General features: G+C 41.5%; 1 protein-coding gene across 1 annotated transcript; it reads left to right on the forward strand.

Annotated features, from left to right (window-relative positions):
• The first annotated feature begins 861 nt into the window (after nt 1-861).
• IGSF1 (immunoglobulin superfamily member 1) lies at nt 862-17,013 on the forward strand. The gene is given in 24 exon segments (XM_036443439.1): nt 862-931; nt 1,464-1,668; nt 1,670-1,725; nt 2,249-2,542; nt 4,410-4,565; nt 4,568-4,675; nt 4,678-4,704; nt 4,921-5,003; nt 5,005-5,215; nt 6,428-6,475; nt 6,478-6,620; nt 6,623-6,683; nt 7,017-7,143; nt 10,567-10,637; nt 10,735-10,767; nt 11,139-11,429; nt 11,728-12,006; nt 12,641-12,928; nt 14,007-14,294; nt 14,479-14,766; nt 14,934-15,221; nt 15,344-15,622; nt 16,304-16,427; nt 16,583-17,013. Coding segments are annotated over 24 exon segments (3,921 nt in total). The 3' UTR covers nt 16,686-17,013.
• The last annotated feature ends 1,436 nt before the right edge of the window (nt 17,014-18,449 follow it).

Consider the following 18,449-nt stretch of genomic DNA (forward strand, 5'->3'; position numbering starts at 1 on the left):
AATTCCTTTTTTTTTCCTTTGGAGACATGAACAAAAAGTCTTACAAATTATAGGCAGCCAATAAATCATTTGCACATTATATTAATTAGCTCAAGCAGCTTGATTCCCCAACACCTACTATATTTGGGAGTTTTGAGTTTAGGGGGTAAGAGATAAGAATGAGAATAATATTGTATCTGAAGCACTCAACAAAAGGGAAGGCATGGAAGGGATGAAATAGGAGGAATATGGGAAGGTAAGAATAGGGGAAAAGTGCTGCCTCTGGGAGATTAAATGCTGGTTTTAGAGTGTAAGTATTGAAGTTCAATGTGAATTAGAATTTCAGCTCTGATGTTTAATATATATAATTTTTTTATTTTAGGCAAATTATGCATCCTCACTATTATACATCGTCTGTCTATTTGCCAGAAAAAAATGGGGGTGGCAGAAACTCCTATATATACACATTCTGAAAAGGTGACTCTCTACAACTCCCATTTCCTTTATCCCTTGTCTCTTCTGATGGCCTGAATTATGTCACATCTCTGGGCCTTTGAGATCCCAAAGAAAAATAGACATATCAAGAAATCTGAATTTTAGATACCAGCTAAGACCTTGGGTGACTGGAGATGGGAAGTGGGGGAAAGGGACAAGGAGAGGAAGTAGCAAGTAACCTTGTAAGAACTTGTAAAACCTTGTTATCCCTTGCATGCCTGTGAGTAGAAGGGAGTAGGGTTGGCAACAGCAGTTTAGTGATCCAAATTAAACTCTAAGAAGCAGGACAAATCTTTGAGTAAAAAAAATTCTGCTTTTAGATCACCTCACCTGCTGAGAGGCAAAATCCTTTAAGACTTGAAGCACATATTGAGCACGAGAGACCCCATGACCCTGGACAGGCCAGAGGAGGAGGCCACCATGCTGTGGACATTCACTCTTTTGCTCTTTAGCATTTGTGAGTTCAAGGAAAGGGTGAGGGACAAGTGACTCTGTCATAAGTACACCTATGAGTGGGCACCTTGGGAGGGAGAGGAAAATATTGATGTTGGTGAGTGGGTGGGAACATAGGGGGTGGCTTTCCTTTATCATAATATCTCTTTTTAGGGATGAGGCTGAATAAAACATCAATAGTTAAGTGAGTCTTGATACCTGCTTCCATGGCCTTGAACCAAACTACCTTCCTTGAGATCCCAAAGAAAATGCTCAGATTGAGCTGTTTGAGAATAAGAGCCCATCATGACTTGGTTTCCCACAGAATAGCAAATAGCTTTATCTCAGATGGAAAGGAAGTCAGGCTTAAACTTTATTTCCCAATTCACATGGATTCCTTGAACAATTATTCTGGGATCCCTGTCCCACCTCCCACAGAAGCAGACACTCATATTCCCAAGGGAAGACAAAAAAGAAGAATCTAGGTTAGGGCTAATTTTAAGGGACATTATGGAAGAGTTGTACTACTCACATCTTTGTGATCTTTGGAATGACAGTGATACAAACTCAACAGGATCTGTGGATAAAGACCAACTACTCCCAAGCCCCATGGAAGAACATCACACTTTGGTGCAAAAACCCTTCTCAAATTTCAAGCAAGTTCCTGCTGCTGAAAGATAAGACACAAATGACCTGGATCCGTCCTTCCTGCAAGACCTTCCAAGTTTCATTCCTCATAGGTGTCCTTACTAAGTCCGATACTTTGGAAGGATTTAGGCTGGTCAGAGCCCAATAAAGTTTTAAAGTTGGAGGCACCAGGTAAGAAGACAGAAATAACTAATCAAGAATAAACTCCAACTCTTGGGATTCAAATTTGCCTTTCCAACTCAGAGTTTAATTCTTTCATTGATTTACCTGCATACATATATGTGGGCTTCCCACAGTTAATAAATAACTGCCTACTCTCTGTGTAAGTAATGTAGAGTGAGGATGCAAACTCAAACAGATTTAGAAGGCGAGCTCTCAACTTAGGGGAAACCCAAAATGGGGGAAGGAAGAATGGCAAATAAGGATCATACAGGAAAACTAATTTAATTTTATTATAAATTTTTAAAATTTTGACATTGCAGGAATCCCCTTACTGATCCTCTTTGCTCACCTCCACCCTCCCTGCCTCCCCCTTCCTTGGCCTTTATAAAATTATGCACATATGTTTTTTAGCTGTTTCCTTCACCTTCTTTATCCAAACACTCCCAATTCCCTCCTCTTGGGCTCCAGCCAGTCTGTTCCATGGAAAGCACTATGCTTATTCTACCTGAATTCATTTGATCTTTCCTTCCAGGCCAGCTGCCCAAGCCCATCTTCTGGATCCAGTCTGAGATCCTTCCTCTTCCTGGATATAATGTTAATATACTTTGTCATGGCTGGCTTCAGGATTTGATATTTATGCTGTTCAAAGAGAAAAATACTGAGCCCATGGATTACCAAATCCCAACCAAGATAGTGGCCATCTTCTCCATCTCCAACATGACACCTGAAAGCAAAATGGTTTACATCTGCCGTACTTGTATTCAGATACTCCCCACCCTGTGGTCAGAGCCCAGAACCCCCCTGAAGCTGATTGTGGCAGATGTGTGTGGCTATGGCTGCTGGGGTCTGATGATTGTTGCCCCCAGGATAAGGGTTTCTGATTTTACTTCCCTCTGCTAGTCCCTAGGCCCTACAAGGCCTATTAGCTAGTCATTTGGCATTTTAATGAGATGTAAATTAGAATCACACATGCTACCAGGCAGACCTGTGGGAGCCAATTTCTTGGCTAGTGAGTAACCCCAACCAAATGTCCAGCAGCTTCAACTCATCACATCTTTGTTGTTTGCTACTTATTGAATAACATGCATTCATTAAACTATATTTATTAAGCACATAATGTGTGCCAGGCATTGCCACTGCAGTCTTATAAACTGATATTTAAAATTTAAATGCATTTTATTCTATTTGTGGTTATTAATTTTTAGTGTGAAAAATAGAATGAATTGCTGGTACTGGTGATAAAAATAAACAAAAATGACAAAAAAGTGTATAATTTAGAAATTACTGTATAAATTGCTTTAGTCATGTATATACGGAACCAGTATAATAGCAACAAGCTTTAAACACAGTGGAAGTCTCCCCAAAATGCTCAAATTCCAGATGCACACCTAGCCCCAATTCCCCCATGCCATGACTTGGATGCTTTTTAGACAGAATTGGCCATATTTGCTTTAGTTTCTCCATCAAGCTAAATAGGGTTGGGGAAAGCTGTGGCACTACAGAAAGCACCCTGAATTTAGAAGCAGCAATCCTGGTTTCTAGTTCTACCTTTGACACTGCCTCCTTGAGTGATCTTGAGTAAGTGACTTCAAATCTCTGTGCTTTTGTTTCCCCCACTCAAACATGGAATAATAGCATCTATCTAATCTACTATATGATGCCTATTTGTGCCTCACTTTCCTGATCTGCAAAATTTGTATAATAATAATAATGCCTACCTCACAGGGTTGTTGTGAGGATTTGCCTAAATATAATACATATTCAGTGCCTGGCATATAAGTTCTCTATAAATGGTAGATATTAATTTTATTAGTATAGCTTTTTATTAAGGATCAAAAACAGAAGTCTGTCTGTTTAAACTGCATGTATGTATGATTTTTGTATGAATGCCCTTTCAGAATAGATTCCACTAACACACACTTCTGCAGTCACCTGTTCACTGGTATCCCCCTTAAGCCATGAGATTTTTGCTGACGGATACTGGGTCTTCTTTACTTGCATATACCTAGTCCTACATGATTCTTGACACATCAGAAATTGCTCAGTGAGCATGTGATAGAGCTGATCCTTCCTATAATGGGGGGGTGGGGTGGGTCTACCTGAGGTTGGGGTGGATAAGAAGGAGTTGTATGTGAGGAAGACTTGCCTTCTATTTTTTAGTGTGATCTCCTTGGAAGAATAATACATGGAAACAAAGGTGTGGCCCCATTAACAGAGATTTCTTTGGGTTTCAGATTTACTGCACAATCCTTCCTTATTGTCTTCTTCCAATCTGCTGTTGGGAGTAGGGTCTTGCATGTGTTCAAAATCCATCCTTAAATACTGCACTTGCATTCATGCTCTGCAAAGATGGAATCAAATTCATTTCTCAGAAGTTTGTTAGCAGGTGGAAAAATTACATGTGTCATTTCAGGGACCTAAAGATATAAGGAATTATAGACGTAGTTATTACACTCATACACACCCCTAAACATAGTTAGAGCTCAGTGGAACTAATAGAGTGGTGAGAGGGCAAGGCCATAAGTAAACATACCCTTGAGTACCTTTTAGAAGAGGGAGAGATTCAAGGAAGGAGAGGGAACAGAAGGTAAATTTCAGCTATCACTTCCTATTTAAAGAAACTAGGAAAGAAAAAGAAAAAGTAATAAGGAAGAATCATCCTACCTCTAACTCAGGGTCTCTTCCCTTTCTAGGTCTTTATTCCAAACTTTATCCCAAACCAACTCTGACAGCTTATCTTGGGCCCATCATGGTACATTGAGATAACCTGAATCTGAGGTGTAGAGGACCAATCTATGGAATGACCTTTGCTCTAATAAAGCTTTAAGACTTGGAGAAGTCCTTTTACCACAAAAGACCAATAAAAATAAGGCATATTTCTTCTTCTAGGCTTTGAAAATCCATGATGCTGGACATTACCTCTGTTTTTACTATGATGGGTCATACAGAAGTTCACTCCTCATGATATCCTGAAAATCTGGGTAACTGGTAAGAGAGGAGGATTCTATTGGGCCCATATTAGACCTAAGGAAACACAACTCCATTTGGGTACCCTGGAGAACCTAATCATGTAGCCAGGGCTACTAGTGGTGACAGAAATGGGACTTGCAAAGGGTAGATTTTAGGAATAAGAAGGGGAAAACCCCAAGTAGTGGGAGGAGGAAGTCAAACTATTAGACCTTTATATTTTGGGTCTCATCCTAGATACTTTCTCCAAGACCTGGCTACTTGCTCAGCCCAGTTCTGTGGTCAAGATGAGTCAGAATCTGAGCCTATGGTATCAAGGACCCAGTGGATAGAGTGAGGCTTACAATCTATAAGAAAGGAGAAGACAAAGCACTTCAACTCTTGGATTCCATCAACATTGATGATGACAAGTCATTCTTCCTCAACTATGTGACCAACAGTGATACTGGCATCTATAGCTGCCACTGTCTCCTCTCCTGGAAGACCTCTATCAGGATGACATTACATAATGCCAGGGACCTTGTGATTGTAGGCAAGTGCTAACAACTATTGTTTCTTTTTATTATCGTTACAATGCTCTGAAAAATGTCTTAGTGAAACTGTATCCACTTGGAGTTATGATACAAGGAAAAACACTCTAGGGGTTTAATATAGAATTTTCTTCAAAATTTTTAGATACCTTCTCTCCCAGGGTTGTTACTCAAGCCCTGTGTCTTAGCATGGTTTAACCCCATTTTAAAGTCTGGAACTATTGTTTTCTTTCATGCCAGGGGAAACTTATAGTTATGAAGTCCTGATTATAGGTAGGTGTGGGCACCAAGGAGTACAAAGGGGTTCTGATGCACTGTCACATTTTGTGGAAATTTTGTTTGTTTTTCTTTTGCTGTTGTTGAATTGATTTGGGTGACATGTACACTAATAAAAGAGTAAGATGCAAATTGACCGTACCTTTGTGATGCTCACCAGCCAATCAGGCATAAGTATGTAAATTAACACAACAAAGATGATGGGTTAATTTGCATATGCAGGCACCAGTGGCCGGCAGCAGGGTGGGACACAGGTGTTTCACACCACCCCAGCCACTCTGGGCCTCTGGGCAGCATGAGAAGTTGGAAAAGTAGCTCTGGGCCATGGGCTGGAGTGAAAAGGATGCTCCAGCCAGAATGAAGGTGGTGCCAGCAGCCAGGGGAAGAAAGGCCCATTCTTGCACAAATTTTCATGCATCAGGCATCTAGTTGGTTAATAAAATTATAAAGGTTTCAGGTATACAACTCTATAATACATCATCTGTTCACCACCCCAAGTCAAGTCTCCTTCCTTCCATCATCAATTATCTCTCCTTTACCCTCTTTTATCTCCCTCCACCCCCCTTTCCCTCTGGTCATCACCATACTGTTGTCTATGTCTATGAGGTGTTGTTTTTTGTTTTGTTTTGTTTTGTTGCTTAATCCCATCACCATTTTCACCCAGCCTCCCAACCCTCTTCCCTTCTGACAGCTGTAAGACTATTCTCTATGAGTCTCTTTCTATTTTGTTTGATATTTTGTTCACTAGAGTCCACATATAAGTGTAATCATATGGCACTTGTCTTTCTCTGATTGGTTTATTTCACAGTTAAATGTTGAAGCCACTGATCTGGTGAAAGTAGAAACTAAGAGAAAATAGGGATCTGAAAAACATTTCTTGGGGGACTGGGTACTGAGTTCAAGGTCACTTCTAACTCTGGTCTCTGGACTACTTATAGATAAGCCCCCCAAACTCTCCCTATCAACCTGGCTCAGCATCATGTTCAAGTTCAGTGTTGAGTACCTCGTCCAGTACTTGAACATACTTTAGAATGGGAAGAAAGAGCAACATTCCAAGCATTCTCAATGGATGGAGACTTCATGATCAGTAATGTTGGAGGAAAAGGCACAAGGATCTATAGCTGCACATACATCACATAGAAACACACCCTAACATCTGGTCACATCATAGTGAGCCTCTGAAGCTGACAGGGCAACAGGTGAGAGGACAACTGTTTATAGGGATGCTCCTTCATTAATTTGACCATGATACCCTGGGATCCCAGATCAGTGTCCAAATATATATTGAAAGGGGAGTCAGGAGCTCATAAGTCAGGGCCTTTGGGTCTGGGTACCATTCCCCTGGGGTGGTTTCACAATCACTCAAAGGCAGTAAGCAGAATACTTTCAAGGCTCCCATTCTTCATGAAAAGAAGCCCAGTTCTGTCTCACTTTACCTTCACTGTCAGTAGCCAGGTCTCCCTTCCCCCATGAATGTGTTCATATCTCCCTATTCCCATCAGGGCCCCTGCTTCTGTTCTTCTTTGACCACAGGCTTGCTCACCTGGAATTATGTTCTGAATGAAGCTATCAGGTTGTGCCTAACCAGGCAAGTTGTCACCTTGCTGTTGGTAGTGCTGTGGATAAGGCGAAAGTCTTGGAAACTCAGAATCAGGTAACTGTCTTGTCTCAGCACCCTGTTACTCTAATTAGCTAAGTCCAGACTCAGGCATGAGTCATGCTCAGGTTGTGACAAGCCATAGGGGTACACCTTTTATATTCTCCATCATCTGGGTTTAAGACACAAAACTTTCTCAACTCCAACTCTTTCTCTTTCAACTCACAGAGTGGTCAATACCCACGCAAGAGGGTGGGAAATGAATAATTTTCAGAAGCTGGAGAACTTATTCCCCCAGGAGAGTGCTCAAATTTCATACCTATACCACCCTCACCCTCAGAGATTATTTATGTCTCCCATATTAACTTGGTCAGAACATTTTATTTTGCAAGAAGCCATGCTCTCCTGCCTCCCTAGATGTTATCCAATTCCAACTTTTTATCTTTAATCCATAGCTCTCAAGGGGTAGTCTTGTGGTTTATCTTACTTGCCATATAAACCAGTCTTTCTGCCACTCTGCCCTCCAGCTACCTGTGCAGAGCATTCTGAAAATAGAATCTTAACTTGGATGGGCATATGATGAGGCAATGGATTGGACCAGGGAATCAGATGACACAGCTTCCTGTGACACAGAAAATGGCAAGCTAGATAGATTCTCCTGCCATTTCCTTTTATCTTTGATGCCATTCCCCTCTCTTTCCATACCCATGGCCTGTGCTCAGGCTATTTTGTTTAAAAATGAGAAGAGAAATGACAGCTCCTGGCCTGGTGGGAGCCTCAGATCCTGAATGTCTTGCCTACATCTCCCCACCCTCTGCTCCTGGCTGTATTCCCACCACAACCATGATCACATAACTTGGTGTGTTTGGGAGTATTCAATACACAATGAATTATAACTATGTTGTGTTTGTCTGTGTTTTCCAATGGGATCTGAGGGAGCAGAGTGCTTCAATAGCAAGAAGGGAGCCACCACCTAATCCTTCTGCAAAATTTACCATCCCTTGAGTTTTCAACTTTTCAGTGGAGAACAAATTTTAGTTCTCCTTAGAATAAGGTGACCATATTTTAACATTGGTAAAGCAGGACACCATTGACCGGGGAGGAGGGGGGTCTTGATTAAAAATTTGGTCTATATGTTTAATAGCATGAAAAGACATAAGTCCTTCTGCTAATGCTAATTTCTTTTCTTCATCCCCATAAGTTGTTTTCTGAAAAATTCCTGTATTTTGGAGGAAGATGCAGCAGTATTTATTTATTTATTTATTTATTTTTAATTTTTTTTATTTTTACATATTTTATTGATTTTCCCCCTCCCTCCCTCCCATACATCCCCTCCCTCCCCAGAGCTTTATGTCCATTGGTTGTACTTATATGCATGTATACAAGTCCTTCAGTTGATCTATTATCTCCCCCAGATCCTCCTCTCCTCCCCGCTGAAATTTGACAATCTGCTTGTTGCTTTACTGTCTCTGTATCTATCTTTTGGTTCATCAGTTTATAATGATCTTTATTATCCACAAATGAGTGAGGTCATGTGGTGTTTCTCTTTCATTGATTGGCTTATTTCACTCAGCATGATGTAGTATTTAAATATCTTTTTTGTTTCTGTGTCTCCAAGTGCTTTAAAATATCATTCTTCCCGCCGTGAGAAATAGAAAATTCACCATTACATTTCTCACATTTTACCATGTAATCGCTTTTGATTTTTTTAATAAAAGGAAAATCACTTCTTAGATCATTGTTGAACTTGCATCCTCTTTTCTTACTCATTATGTTAAAAATTAAAAAAAAATTAATTATATTATAAATTATTATATACATATTGCTTAAGAACACAGTAAGTAGGTACATAATTACATGAACATATTTTATTGTTTATAAATTAAATTATTTTTATTGTTATAAAGTAATTATATTTTAAAAATTATTTAAATTTTAATCCTATATTTCTTTCTAAATAATAACAATACTAACTTGTATTATTTTTCCTCTGAATTTGCTGTAACGTAAGTCGTGTCACTTTCAAGGCCAGCGCTAGACTTTTTGACGCCCCTATAAAATATAAATAATATGAGTGAGTACTCTCTGCTAAATTCAAGAAAATTTATGTATTTATGAAATATTGATAAATAAATTACTTGCCTAAATTATCTAAATAGCTGATTTGTAATGACATCACTTGTTTAACTAGCTTACTAGCACGCAGTAAAGATGTGTATCATCTGAGAGACAGTTACAAAATATTTTCGTTGTTGCCAATCCCAAAAAATGCTATTGTTCATTAAGTCCAAACAATGGTGGTCGAATTCTAACAACTGATCAACAATGTGAACTTTGATAAGCAGTTCTCGATAATCAGTTCTCAACAATTATTTGTTATTATTAAAGTTTAACATTATAAAATTAACAAAAATAATATAAAACTCATATCCTGGCTAAATAGCCATATGGCCACCGAAAACCGTACATTCCCTTCCCATTCTCCCACCATTCCCTAGCTTGTCGTGCATTCTTTCCAAAAATCAGGACTTTTGTAAAATGCCGTGGGAAGCGGGACAAATTGTTAAAAATCGGGACTGTCTGCCAAAATCAGCACATCTGGTAACCTTACCTTAGAATCTATCCTGAGACCCACATACATTTGGGGTAACCTCCAAACCTGGGGTTTGAAGGAATGTACCTTTAAGTGTTCTACTTCGGTCCAGGACCACTATAACAAAGAATTAGTTTAGAAAGCAGATTTCAGAAAAAGCAGTTTGAAAAGCGGTTTTCCTGACCAGGAAGGAGGGTTAGTGTTTTTTAAGTAAAATTTTTCAAATGGATTTTGGCTTACTATCTAATTTTATAGGACCAATAACCCAAAGCTGCTGCATATTTCTAGTCATAACCTGGGAGGAGGGTGGGGTAGAGAGATCCCACTCTATGACAAGCTTAACTCAGCACTGACAATCCTCTGGTAATTCACTGTGGCTGCCTAGGCAACTGGTCCATAACAAAGGCAGGTGAGGCAGGTCAGACTGAGGACCAATACCGCTACAATAAAGCCTTCTTCCAAACTTGAGCATGACAAAGGTGAAACACACAAGATTTTTCCCTCACCCCCACACCCACCACCCAGAGCTGCCGATCACACTGAGTTCCAGAGGTTCTGCAAGCTAGAGTTACAAAAGCATGTTTACATCTGACATCTCAATTTCAGCAACAGCCTAACCAGGGGCCATGGGGAGCTGACATCTGATATAGGCTGAGGAGGGGGATGGCGGGGGGATACATGGGTCATGAAAGAGCAAGAGGTTTTTAGGTAGTGAGGCCCTCAAAAAGAAAAACCATTGGTGTCAGAAAAAAATATTTCCCATTATCCTGCTCAAATCCAATCCCTATTGGGTGGTGAGTAAGCCAATGACATAAATTGCCGCCCCCTTTTCTCCGCCCTCCCACTAATCCCAGCAACTCCTCTCATCTCTTTCCTGGTCTCACTAGAGAAGCCTGGTTGCTGGGAACAGCTCAAGGGGTCACCATGCTGTTCACAATCACGGCGCTTCTCTGCTATGGTGAGTACAAAGTGGGTGGGGTAAGGGTCTGGGCAGAAGGCCGGGGTAAAATCCCGTGGGGGAGGGGGCAGAGTCCTGGCAGCAATTTCTTTTGCAGGACTGTGCAATGGGGTATTGACAGAAGAGACTGGTGAGTTTTTTCTGCTACAGACTGGGACATTCCTCCCTAGAGATCCGAAATAACTACATAGTGTCAGTGTCAGTGGACAGGGAGTGACTGATTGGAAGGGAAGGACTGCCAAGAAGGAGCACTTGCTAAAGTTGCGGGCAAAATTCAGCCTCCAACCCTGCTTTTGTGCAAAATTTCCCCCAAGCTTCTTCACTTTTCTGAGTCTCATCTAAGACATGAAGTTCTCCGTTTCCCTGTACCTTCGGAAGGAAGGGAAACGTTTGGATTTGAGTTGAAAGGAGAGGTGGGCACTGTGATCTAGGTAGGGGATTCAAGGGCAAGGATAAAGGGGAGAGGGAGGACAATGGCTTCATTAACTCTGCTGTTTCTAGAAATAATCATGCCAACCCCTAAACCTGAGCTATGGGCAGAGACCAACTTCCCTCTGGCCCCCTGGAAGAACTTAACCCTGTGGTGCAGAAGCCCTTCTGGCTCAACAAAAGAGTTTGTGCTGCTGAAAGACGGAACCGGGTGGATTGCAACTCGCCCAGCCTCAAAGCAGGTCCGGGCTGCTTTCCCCCTTGGCGCCCTGACCCAGAGTCACACCGGGAGTTACCACTGCCATTCATGGGAGGAGATGGCTGTGTCGGAGCCCAGTGAAGCACTTGAGCTGGTAGGGACAGGTAAGAAATGTCCAACGGCCCTTCCAGATTAAACCCCAGAGCCCCTGGGACTCCAATATTGTTGCTGAGTATGGGGAAAATGCGCAAAGACTGAGTCAAGGGGCTTGTGCTGCATGTCGGAGAGAAGGGACACTGAAATAAGGCAGGGGGTGGGTAAGAGAATGAGGGGAGACTGACAGGAGGAGCCAAAGATCAGTCCAAAATGGATTTTTTTAAATTATCGATAAAATGACTCCAAGTGTCCCATTTGGGCCCCTTCAAACTTTGGGCTCCTTTTCCACCCAATTTTGTTTTCTAGACATGCTCCCCAAACCTGTCATTTCTGCGCCCCCTCCAATCCGAGGCCAGGAACTGCAAATCCGATGCAAAGGATGGCTCGCAGGCATGGGATTTGCTCTGTATAAAGAGGGATTGCAGGAACCTGTCCAACAACTCGGTGCAGTTGGGAGAGAAGCCTTCTTTACAATCCCAAGAATGGAGAATAAAGACGAAGGCAATTATAGCTGCAGCACTCACACTGAAATGCACCCCTTCAAGTGGTCTGAGCCCAGTGAGCCCCTGGAACTTATTATAAAAGGTAAAGCTGAAAGGGGTATGTGAGAGAGGAGGGGGAAGGCAAAACTCTGGGTCAGACACTCCTCTCTCTACCGCAAACTTTGTTGCCGGTCCTAGGAGCCTGTGTCCAATCTTAGAGCCAGGCAGGCGTGGTGCTGGGAGTGCCAGGGCCTCTGGCTGCACGATATTAATAGCAGTAATTGTTATTAATAGCTGGGGTTTGTGGAGGGTGATTTAATTTTTCTAATTATTTTCATATCAATTATTTTATTTAACTATAGAGCAAATATTCAAGGGATATTTGGACAAGAAAGGGGAATGATACCTTGTAGAGCAGATATTATTTCCCTTTCTTGTCCGTGTGAACAAACTGAGGCTCAGGGAACCAGCAGAAACCCAATGACACTTCACTCTTTTAGCTAGCCTCCATTGTCTGCCCTAATGACAGTGAAGATTCTGCCACAGAAAGTGAGGGGTAGAAGTGAGGTCTCTGTGAGATGTCCTCTGACATCAATTTGCCTACATTTTCAAACGCATCTAATTATGAATGCAATACTATAAAATGCAAAGCAGCTTCCTGGAACTAATATATGAATTATTCTTCCTCCACCCCCGTTAAGTTGTTTTTTTGCTCTTTTTTTTTTTTCCTCTTCTAGAAATGTACCCAAAGCCCTTCTTCAGCACATGCGACTGCCCAGTGGTCACTCCTGGTGCCCGAGTGACTTTCAATTGCTCAACTCCACAGCAGCACATGAGCTTTATTCTTTACAAGGATGGAAATGAAATAGCGTCCAGTGACAGGTCTTCGACAAGCTCGGGGGCCAGTGCAGCTCAGTTTGTAATTATTTCGGTGGGCGTCAGTGATGGAGGAAATTACAGCTGCCGATATTATGATTTTGCTACCTGGTCTGAACCCAGCAACTCTGTGGAGCTCGTGGTGACAGGTCAGAAGTGATGAAATCAAGGTGGAGGGTTTTACTGACCCTGGGGCAGTGAGTGGAAGGCCTTTCAGTGGGAGAGAAATAAATATTCCTTCTAAAAGTCACCAAGAAAGTACTCAGGACAGTGACTGGAACATGGGAAACAGTACATGTAAGGCAGCTACTGAAATGATTATCAATACAGGAATACAAGACAAAGGAGAGGGAGGAGGCAAGTAATTAATTTCTGGGGAAAGAAGTGAGGCAGATGGGGTGTCAAATCCCTAGAACCATTTCATGTTGCCCTATTTCTACAATTATTTTGTTGTTTGGCCTTTCCCTTTAGGTTCAATATCCACTTTTTCTTTAGTTGGGTGGTCAGAGATTGGTGGTCTGGATGGTCCTTAAGAAAGGGTGAAAAATGTCAGATACACATTATGTAGCCAATAGAAATAATAACCATGCATACAATAAGATCCCAATTATCCAAATAATTATAGCTATAATGACATGGGAATGTATAGAAAAATTAATGGAAAGAAATATATAAACATGTGTAAAGAATGGTTATCATTGTATGGTAGAATATTACCGTATTTTTCGGACCATAAGACGCTCCGGACCATAAGACGCACCAGTTTTTAGAGAAGGGAAATGAAGAAAAAAAGATTCTGAAACAAATAGTGTCCTAAAATATTTTATGTGCATTAAAACCCAACATCACAGTCATAAACACATGTAATCAACCCTGTAAAGTAAACAGCAGCATTTAGAACCATTTTAGAGTCGGGCAAGCACACAGAGACCACACAGAGCCGGGCAAGTAAAAAAAACTTTTTTTTTTAAAAGTATATGTGTAGGCTATATTTGGACCATAAGACGCAGGGACTTTCCCCCCCCCCCACTTCTGGGGGGGAAAAAGTGCATCTTATGGTCCGAAAAATACAGTATTTTATTAGATTTTTTTTTTTTGCTGTATTTTCTAATTTTCTACTATAAACATATTGTTTCTTACAATAACCACACACACATACACACAAAAAAAAACATTTACAGAATATGATGGCAGTCTTCTCTCATGTTGTGGTATCTTTAATTTCAGAATTCTACCCCAAACCCACTCTCCTGGCAGAGCCAGGTCCTGTGGTGCTTCCTGGGAAGAATGTGATCCTGCACTGCCAAGGGGCACTTGAGGGCATGAGGTTCGCTCTCTTGCATGAGGGAACCCAGGTTCCTTTACAGTTCCAGAGTACCTCAGGAAACTCAGCTGACTTCTTCCTGCACACTACTGGAGCAGAGGACTCTGGGAACTACAGCTGTGTGTACTATGAGACAACCATGTCAAACAGAGGATCACATCTCAGCGAGCCCATTATGATCTGGGTGACTGGTAAGGACAGACAAAACATAGAACTGGGACAGAGACAATGGCTTAGGGATTAGGGAGAGTAATTTTTCTTGGAAGGCTAGGCTAGGCCATAGAGAGGAGTGGCAGAAAGGAGAAAGATAAATGGTTAATTCACCAAGTGTTAAGTTTTCATACTCACCATTTTACATGTTTGGTCTCTTTCTAGACACATTTCCTAAGCCATGGTTGTTTGCTGAGCCCAGTTCTGTGGTTCCCATAGGGCAGAATGTTACTCTCTGGTGCCAAGGGCCAGTTCATGGAGTAGGGTACATTCTGCACAAAGAAAAAGAAGCCACTTCAATGCATCCCGGGGGACCTACCAGTTATGATGGGTCATTTCCCATCACTAATTTATCTGGTGCTAACATAGGACGTTATACCTGCTGCTATCACCCTGACTGGGCCAGCCCTATCAAGATACAGCCTAGCAACACCCTGGAACTCGTAGTCACAGGTAAAAGGAAGATGCTCTAGACTAGAGTGATCATGGGGTATAAAAAGGAGGGAATAGACTGGTTTTCAAAAAATTTAATAGTCTTTCCTCTTTACTGAACAGAGTTTCCAAAGGTGATGCACTGGCAAGTGACCTCTTCTCTCTGACCAAGAGTTAATTTTTTCTAGGTTTGCTCCCCAAACCCAGCTTATTCGCCCAGCCTAGTCCCATTGTGTCCCCTGGAAAAAATATAACTCTTCAATGTCAAGGGGAACTTCCAGACTCAACATTTGTCCTGTTGAAGGAGGGTTCTCCAGAACCCATAGACAAACAGCAGCCAAGTGGTTACAGGGCCGACTTCTGGATGCCAGCTGTGAGAGGTGAAGATTCTGGGATCTATAGCTGTGTCTATTATTTAGACTCTGCTCCCCTTGCAGCCTCAAATCACAGTGACTCCCTGCACATCTGGGTGACTGGTAAGGTCCTGAAGATTTCAGTAAGAGTCTAGATTTTATATTGTTTTAGTGGTTTACCCTAAAGGGGTATAGGGCTTGGTCCAGGGCTACTTATTCTAACTCAGTGTTCTGATTGGTTGCAGATAAGCCGCCTAAACCCTCCCTGTCAGCCTGGCCCAGCACTGTGTTCAAGCTAGGGAAGGACATCACCCTTCAGTGCCGTGGACCCATGCCAGGTGTTGAATTTGTTCTGAAACATAATGGAGACGAAGCACCTCAGCAGTTCTCAGAGGATGGAGACTTTGTCATTAACAATGTAGAAGGAAAAGGCATTGGAAACTACAGCTGCAGTTACCACCTCCAGGCCCACCCTGGTATCTGGTCAGAGTCCAGTGATTCCCTGGAGCTTGTGGGTGCAGCAGGTGAGTGGATAATCCCTTCGGGTCCTGGCATGACACACTTGATATCCCAAAGACAGTCCCCATGGAGACAACCCATATATGGAGAGGATGGGTTTGGAGTCAGACACAGGTATGGTGATATTTCTCTAAGGATGGTAAGGAGGTGGGAGCTCAGATTTGCTCATAGATAATGAGCCATATTTTTTCAAGGTCTCTTTCACCCTCCCCAAGAGGAAGGCTGCTTATGCCTCAGCATAAGCATTGCCTCTGATCACCCCTCTACAGTCTCAATACATAGTTCTAAAACACACACACACACACACACACACACACAAACACACACACACACACACACCAAAAAAAAAAAATCCTTGGAGGAGGCCCGATTAGTAGGCAACATGAGATCAAGAATTATATATATTGCCGAAACCGGTTTGGCTCAGTGGATAGAGCATCGGTCTGCAGATTGAAAGGTTACAGGTTTGATTCCGGTCAAGGGCACGTACCTTGGTTGCTGGCAAGTTCCCGGTTGGTGGTGTGCAAGAGGCAGCTGGTTGATGTTTCTCTCTCATCGATGTTTCTGACTCTCTATCTCTCTCAATTCCTCTCTGTGTAAAAATTAATAAAATATATTTTTAAAAAAGGAATTATATATATGCATTAATATCTATCGCTTTGGTTTCTCCTCTTTTATCATCACAGGGCTTGCTTCTCAGGAGTGTACTGTGGGAAACATTGTCCGAAGTACCCTGATTGTAGTGGTGATTGTAGCTTTGGGGGTGGTGCTAGCCATAGAGTGGAGGAAATGGCCTCAACTCCAAACCAGGTAAATACCTCATGTCAGCCTCCTTTTTGTGAACCCAGGACTGCTGTAAAAACAATGCTCTGACTGTGCCTCCAGCATCTTAGCCCCACAATGTAACCTGTTTTCGGGTTAATAGTTCTGGATACTCATTTAGTCATATCTTTTTCTTTTCACAGAGACTCGGAGGCAGATAGAAGGGACCAGTCTATAGCCCTTGAAGAGTGTAACCAAGAAGAAGAACTGGGCACCAACTCCAACTCTTCATCATCAATCTCTTAGGGAACTTCAGTGTACCTGGCAGTCCCAATATACTAATCTCCTCCTTTACAAGAGCTTTCCCCTCCTCTCTCTTTTCTCCTCAGAAACCTGCAAATATGACTGATTACCCTGAAAGTCAGCCCCATCTTCTATTCCTTGGCCACTAATCACCTGAGCTGTGTTACGGGGATTCTGTGAGTTGTGAGCTCTACTCTCAACTATAGATATAGGGTGAAATGTTTCCTGAATGCAGATTCCGAAGCCCTGTAGTTCCTCCAGTACTGATTTACTGGTGCATGTAATTCTATTAAAAATGTATTCTTCTGAAAAAAGGGAGTATTCAGTATTTTACTGCAAAAATTATGGCAGTGATTTTTTATTGGTCTGTTGTCCACTTACAACTTAGCAGAAACGGTGTATTAGAACTGACCTCCACAACAGAATAAGAGAACATGGGGCTGCCAATATAAAGAAAGAAACTCAAGGATGGGGTGTGGGTGGAGGGAGGGAAGGCTCCAAAATAGTAATTAGCAATTTGATTTGAGACATAATTCCTGGACAGAATGTCATATTGTAATTCCATTTCATTATTGAATGAATGGATGAATGAAAAAGTGAATGTCGAGAGTTCTCTCCAAGATGAGCCTGAGGAGGGCAAATACTAAAGTTAAATCCTTTCCACTCTGTTACTTCCAGGTGTGTAGTACACAAACATCAGGATTAGCCCTCTGTAGAACTTTGAAATTGGCAAAGTGTGCTTTGTAGACCTTACCTCACAATCACAGGGTGTACATTAATTCATTCTTAAGTATGCACAATTGATAAAGCAGAATACTTGCCCCTCCCTAAAAAGAACCTTATTTTCCTGGGGGGGAAATTGACCTTTTATGGTGAGATATCAGGGGGTAAGTATGCAGTTGAGGTGGATGGTTTGGAGCAGATCTATCAGTGTCCTCTCCCAGGACTGCAAATGGAGATTTTCTCACATTTTAAGCCTCTGATAATCCTTCCTGGATCAATATGTCACTTTCCCCATAGGTGGGAATTCAGCACACATTGGGAGTTTGGATTGGGAAAAGGAACTTGCCTAGTTCCTTGAACCTATTCAAAACCTTGGAAGAATTAAACTATGAATTCTAGAGGAGGTCATGACTTCTTCAACTCTTATCCTAAAATTCCTCACCTCTCAATACTATTTAATTTTAAGCTAACATTGTTCAATAAAGAAATGTACACAATGAGGTTTTTTTATACCTGTTTACAACAAATTTTAGAAATCAACTCCTTTATTCTTATATTAGGAAGGTTATTTACCCAGCAACTTAATGGGAAGAGGGGGAAGCATCTTATTTCCTTTAATCCTTACAAAATGAAACACTCTGAGTACTATATAGACTAATTTATATTAAGTTCTTTGGGATGTAGAACTACAAAGTCTCACTCTGATTTCCATTTGATGAGATTGTTAGTTGCTTATACTAATTTCTCATAGTGTTCCTAAAATTTGCATTTCAAGAGTGCTTTTACATTTGAATTTGTCAAAACCTGATTGTTGCTTTCTGTTGAACCCACTCTCTCTGCCTTCAAACTCTCTATCCTTAAACCTCAATCAAACTGTACACTTTAAATACTGGAAAGAGGCCTGTAATGAGTCCTTGGTTTTAGGATAAAAGTCCTTTGATCAGATCCGATTTTGTTTCCCAATCATTGGGTATTCCAACGTGTATTGTCAAGGTTAGTGGCAGGGCTGTACATGTTAGCAAGTGCTACGTTATTTTAACTGTT

Source organism: Pipistrellus kuhlii, unplaced genomic scaffold (genome assembly GCF_014108245.1).
Source record: "Pipistrellus kuhlii isolate mPipKuh1 unplaced genomic scaffold, mPipKuh1.p scaffold_m20_p_19, whole genome shotgun sequence".
Lineage (NCBI taxonomy): Eukaryota > Metazoa > Chordata > Mammalia > Chiroptera > Vespertilionidae > Pipistrellus > Pipistrellus kuhlii.